This window comes from Camellia sinensis, chromosome 2, assembly GCF_055761805.1.
Source record: "Camellia sinensis isolate YWXY chromosome 2, ASM5576180v1, whole genome shotgun sequence".
NCBI classification, from domain to species: domain Eukaryota; kingdom Viridiplantae; phylum Streptophyta; class Magnoliopsida; order Ericales; family Theaceae; genus Camellia; species Camellia sinensis.
In genome coordinates this window covers 133,284,274-133,287,929 of record NC_138962.1, presented here as the reverse complement: position 1 = coordinate 133,287,929, position 3,656 = coordinate 133,284,274, and the positions used below count along the sequence as shown (strand labels likewise).

At 43.5% G+C, this 3,656-nt stretch overlaps 1 protein-coding gene across 1 annotated transcript; it reads right to left on the bottom strand.

Annotated features, from left to right (window-relative positions):
• Positions 1 to 448: 448 nt before the first annotated feature.
• LOC145819049 (uncharacterized) lies at positions 449 to 1,095 on the bottom strand. Its single transcript, XM_082913036.1, has 2 exons — positions 973 to 1,095; positions 449 to 862 (listed from the first exon to the last, which is right to left on the bottom strand). Exons 1-2 carry the CDS (start codon positions 1,093 to 1,095, stop codon positions 449 to 451), a joined length of 537 nt encoding a protein of 178 aa, XP_082769162.1.
• Positions 1,096 to 3,656: the final 2,561 nt, after the last annotated feature.

Below are 3,656 nucleotides of genomic sequence, written 5' to 3'. Positions count from 1 at the left end.
TCACACTCTCCTCCGTAGATGGCCTTTATTGACTCCTCTTCCTCAATGCAAAGCTTGTGCATTCCCAGATGACCACTTTTGTACAACTTATTCCTGCATATGATGAACTGGAGGCCAGACGCCGTATTCCCTGTTTATCCCTGGCATTTGTCCCTTGTGGGTACATGTCATTTTTCAGGAAGTTTCAAATGTCATAATACCAGTGGTTCTTGTCCTGAACTTCATCTATTGTGGCTATCATCTCATAAACAGGCGCATACTTCTGTTCAATGATGATCAGACGCATCTTAATCTCGAGCGGTATGTCTACCATGGAGGATAGAGCTACCAGCGCATCAGCAAACCAGTTGCTCTCTCTTAGCAGATGTGTGAATGTCAGTTTTTTAAACCTTGGAATCAGAATGTCCAGGGTTTGATGATAAACCTTAATTTTCTCTTCCTTGACCTTCTAGTCTCTATTGGCTTGAGAAACAACCAGGTTTGAGTCTCTGATGACATTTAACCTTATTGCCCCTAGTTCTTGGGCAACTTCCAATTCAGCGATACTCGCCTCATATTCTGCTTCATTGTTGGACACTTTCAACCGGAGTTTAGAGGCTAAGGGTATATAGGAATCATTGGGTGCTATCAGTAACACGCCTATCCCATAACCGTACTGATTAGCTGCTCTATCAAGGTACATTGTCCATGTCTTCTCTTCCACTTGTAGAATCTCCTCATCTGGGTATAGGTACTCTACTGCTTCATCTTTTTCCACTAGATAGTCTGCCAAAACTTTTGTTACTGCTCTCCCTTTGACGGACTTGCGAGTGACGCACTTGACATCAAACTTGGAGAGAAAAGAAGCAACCAATGAGCTAGCCTACCCGTAAGCGCAAGTTTCTCAAATAGATATTTAATGGGATCTAATCTTGAAACCAGAATTATAGAGTAAGCTAACAACTAGTGTCTTAACTTCCTAGTTGCCCAAACCAAAGCTAAGCAAGCTTTCTGCAGAGGAGCGTAGATGGTCTTGTAATCTAGCATCTTCTTGCTAAGATAATAGATGGCCTTCTCCACCTTGGCTTCTGATTCTTGAGCTAACATGCTCCCCATGGTTGAATCTGTTACCGACAAATACATGATTAGTGGCTTCCTCGATTCTAGCGGCGACAATATAGGTGGATTTTGAAGGTACTGTTTGACATGTTTGAAAGCCAACTGACATCGATCATCCCATCGAAACTTTTTTCCTTTTTTCAAGAGACCAAACAGTGGTTCACAAGTCAAGGTTAATTTTGAGATAAATCGTCTTATGAATTGCACTTTGCCTAGAAAGCTACGCACCTCCTTTTTAGTCCTTGGTGGTGGCATTTCTAGGATGGCCTTGATCTTGGACGGATCTACTTCAACTCCCCTCCGCGTAATTAGAAATCCTAGCATTTTCCCTGTAGTCACCCCAAAAGTGCATTTTTGCGGGTTCAATCTCAGTATGTACTCCCTGATCCATTCAAAGAATTTTTCCAATGCGGTGTAGTGTCCTTCTCATTCTTTGGATTTTACAATCATGTCGTCCACGTACACCTTGACTTCCTTATGGTTTATGTCATACAAGATGGTGGTTGCAGCTCTCTGATATGTAGCCCGGACATTCTTAAACCCAAATGGCATAACTCTGTAGCAATAAGTACCCCACGGCTTGGTGAATACAGTCTTTTATCTGTCCTCAGGCGCCATCAAAATCTGATTATACTTGGAAAACCCATCCATGAACAATAGCAACGCATGGCTGACAGTAAAGTCTACTAACTCGTAAATGTGAGACAGTGGAAAGTCGTCCTTCAAACTAGCCTTATTCAAATCCCAAAAGTCAACGCAAACTCTGATTTTTCCATCCTTCTTTGGAACTGGAACAATATTTGCCAACCAAGTCAGATATTCAGACACCAACAAAACCCCAGCTTCAATCTGCTTGGTGACTTCCTCTTTAATCTTCAATGCCTAATCTAGATAGATCCTACGGAGTTTCTGCTTGACAAGTCGGGCCTCAAGGTCAAGAGGGATCCAGTGCTATACAATCTCAGGATTGATTCCAAGCATGTCTTCGTAGGACCACGCGACAACATCTTTGAAATCTTTTAATAAAGTGATTAAACACTCGCGCTCCTTCAAAGACAACATGGACCCGATCTGGACTAAGTGGAGATCCTTCTCAATACCCACATTAATTGCAATGATTCCATCTATGCAGGGCTTAGCATGCCTCTCCTCCTCTCGGTCAATCAAAATTTTTGAAGCCTGGGGAATTTCTTCCTCTTCATTTTCATTTTGAAAATCTCGGTCAATGCAATAAATTAATGGCACAGAAAAGTAAACAGAAGCTGCAACATTCTCATTCAGAAGTTCTGGCTCTTTGGTTATAATAGACTCAAAAGAAAATGCAAAAGAGGATCTAGACAGGACCTTGGCATCCGGGTTACCACCCCAAGAAGTACCAAACTCAGACTCCTCAGATGGACTCGAATCTGATTCTAACTCAACAGATCAATGGAATCAGATTCAGGTTCATCATCCGATTCAGAACTAGAAATAAAGCCCTTCTCCAACTACCAAGTGAGGTGTGGCACCCTTGACGCATCCAGAATGCAATTGGTGGAGTCCACAATCGGTTCTTCTCCGATCATAGAGACAGTAAAGGTATCCCCCAAGTTATTTGTATTGGTCTCAGGATAGGTCAAGAGATTGGCCAGTGCTGCCTCTACTTCAGTCTCACTATTGTCTAAATCGTTCTCTTTGCTCTAGCTGGCGTTGACGCTTGGATCAGCCCCCTCTTCTTCATTGTCTTGGAGTTGGTGGTCAAAGAAGATTTCAAATCTGGGGAAATGCTTTTTTGTTGAGGAATCTACCCAAGGCTCAGGAAAGCCACAGAAGGGGAAATCCTCTCATTCTCTGACAAAGCACCCGTTCAACGTTCCCCAGATTGGCCTATGAACTAGTTAATAATGCTTCCTGGCTCATTTGGTCTTAGCCCTTTCTCTCATTTCTTCTCCCTTCTTTCTTCAGTCCTCTTTGGTGGGCACATAGCCCAACCCAAAGGCATGTGGATTATGTGGTACCTCAGTTAGCACCGCAACACCTTTCCTCCCGCTTCTTCCGAGCCCCATTCCTAGAATATGCCGTAACTTGTTCATGAAGTAAATGGACTGAGCACTGGCATACATGCCTTTGTCCTTGGCTAAGATAGCCTGTACAACCTGAGCTTCCGCCAGCGTAAATCCCAAATGAAATACATCCTCATCACCATGATTGATTTTTAGCAAAGGCGTAGTGACCTCTGGCGGTGGATGAATAGATGACTTCCCAAAAACGGTGGCCACTCCTCCCTCATGAGGGTATTTTAACATTTGATGGAGGGTAGAGGTCACAGCCTTCATGTGATGCAACTAGGGCCTCCCTAGAAGTAGGTTAAAGGTAGCTGGCATATGAAGAACATGGAACTCAACCTCATGCTCGGAAGGGCCCACTTGGACTTGGACTTGGACTTGGACTTGGACTTGGACTTGGACTTGTACTTTCACCGTCCCCATAACGTTTCTACTCATGTTGTCATATGCGCGAATCACTTGGGCTGTGGGGACAAAATATTGCATAAGCAGTACGAGAATGATAGACGTTGA

Bases quoted from the DNA above. Each gene is read 5' to 3' on its own strand.
- LOC145819049 (XM_082913036.1), bottom strand. From the start codon at position 1,095: ATGGGGAGCATGTTAGCTCAAGAATCAGAAGCCAAGGTGGAGAAGGCC. The intron at 863-972 runs GTTTGGGCAACT...GCTTACGGGTAG, and splicing joins AGAAAGCTTGCTTAGCTTTG to GCTAGCTCATTGGTTGCTTC.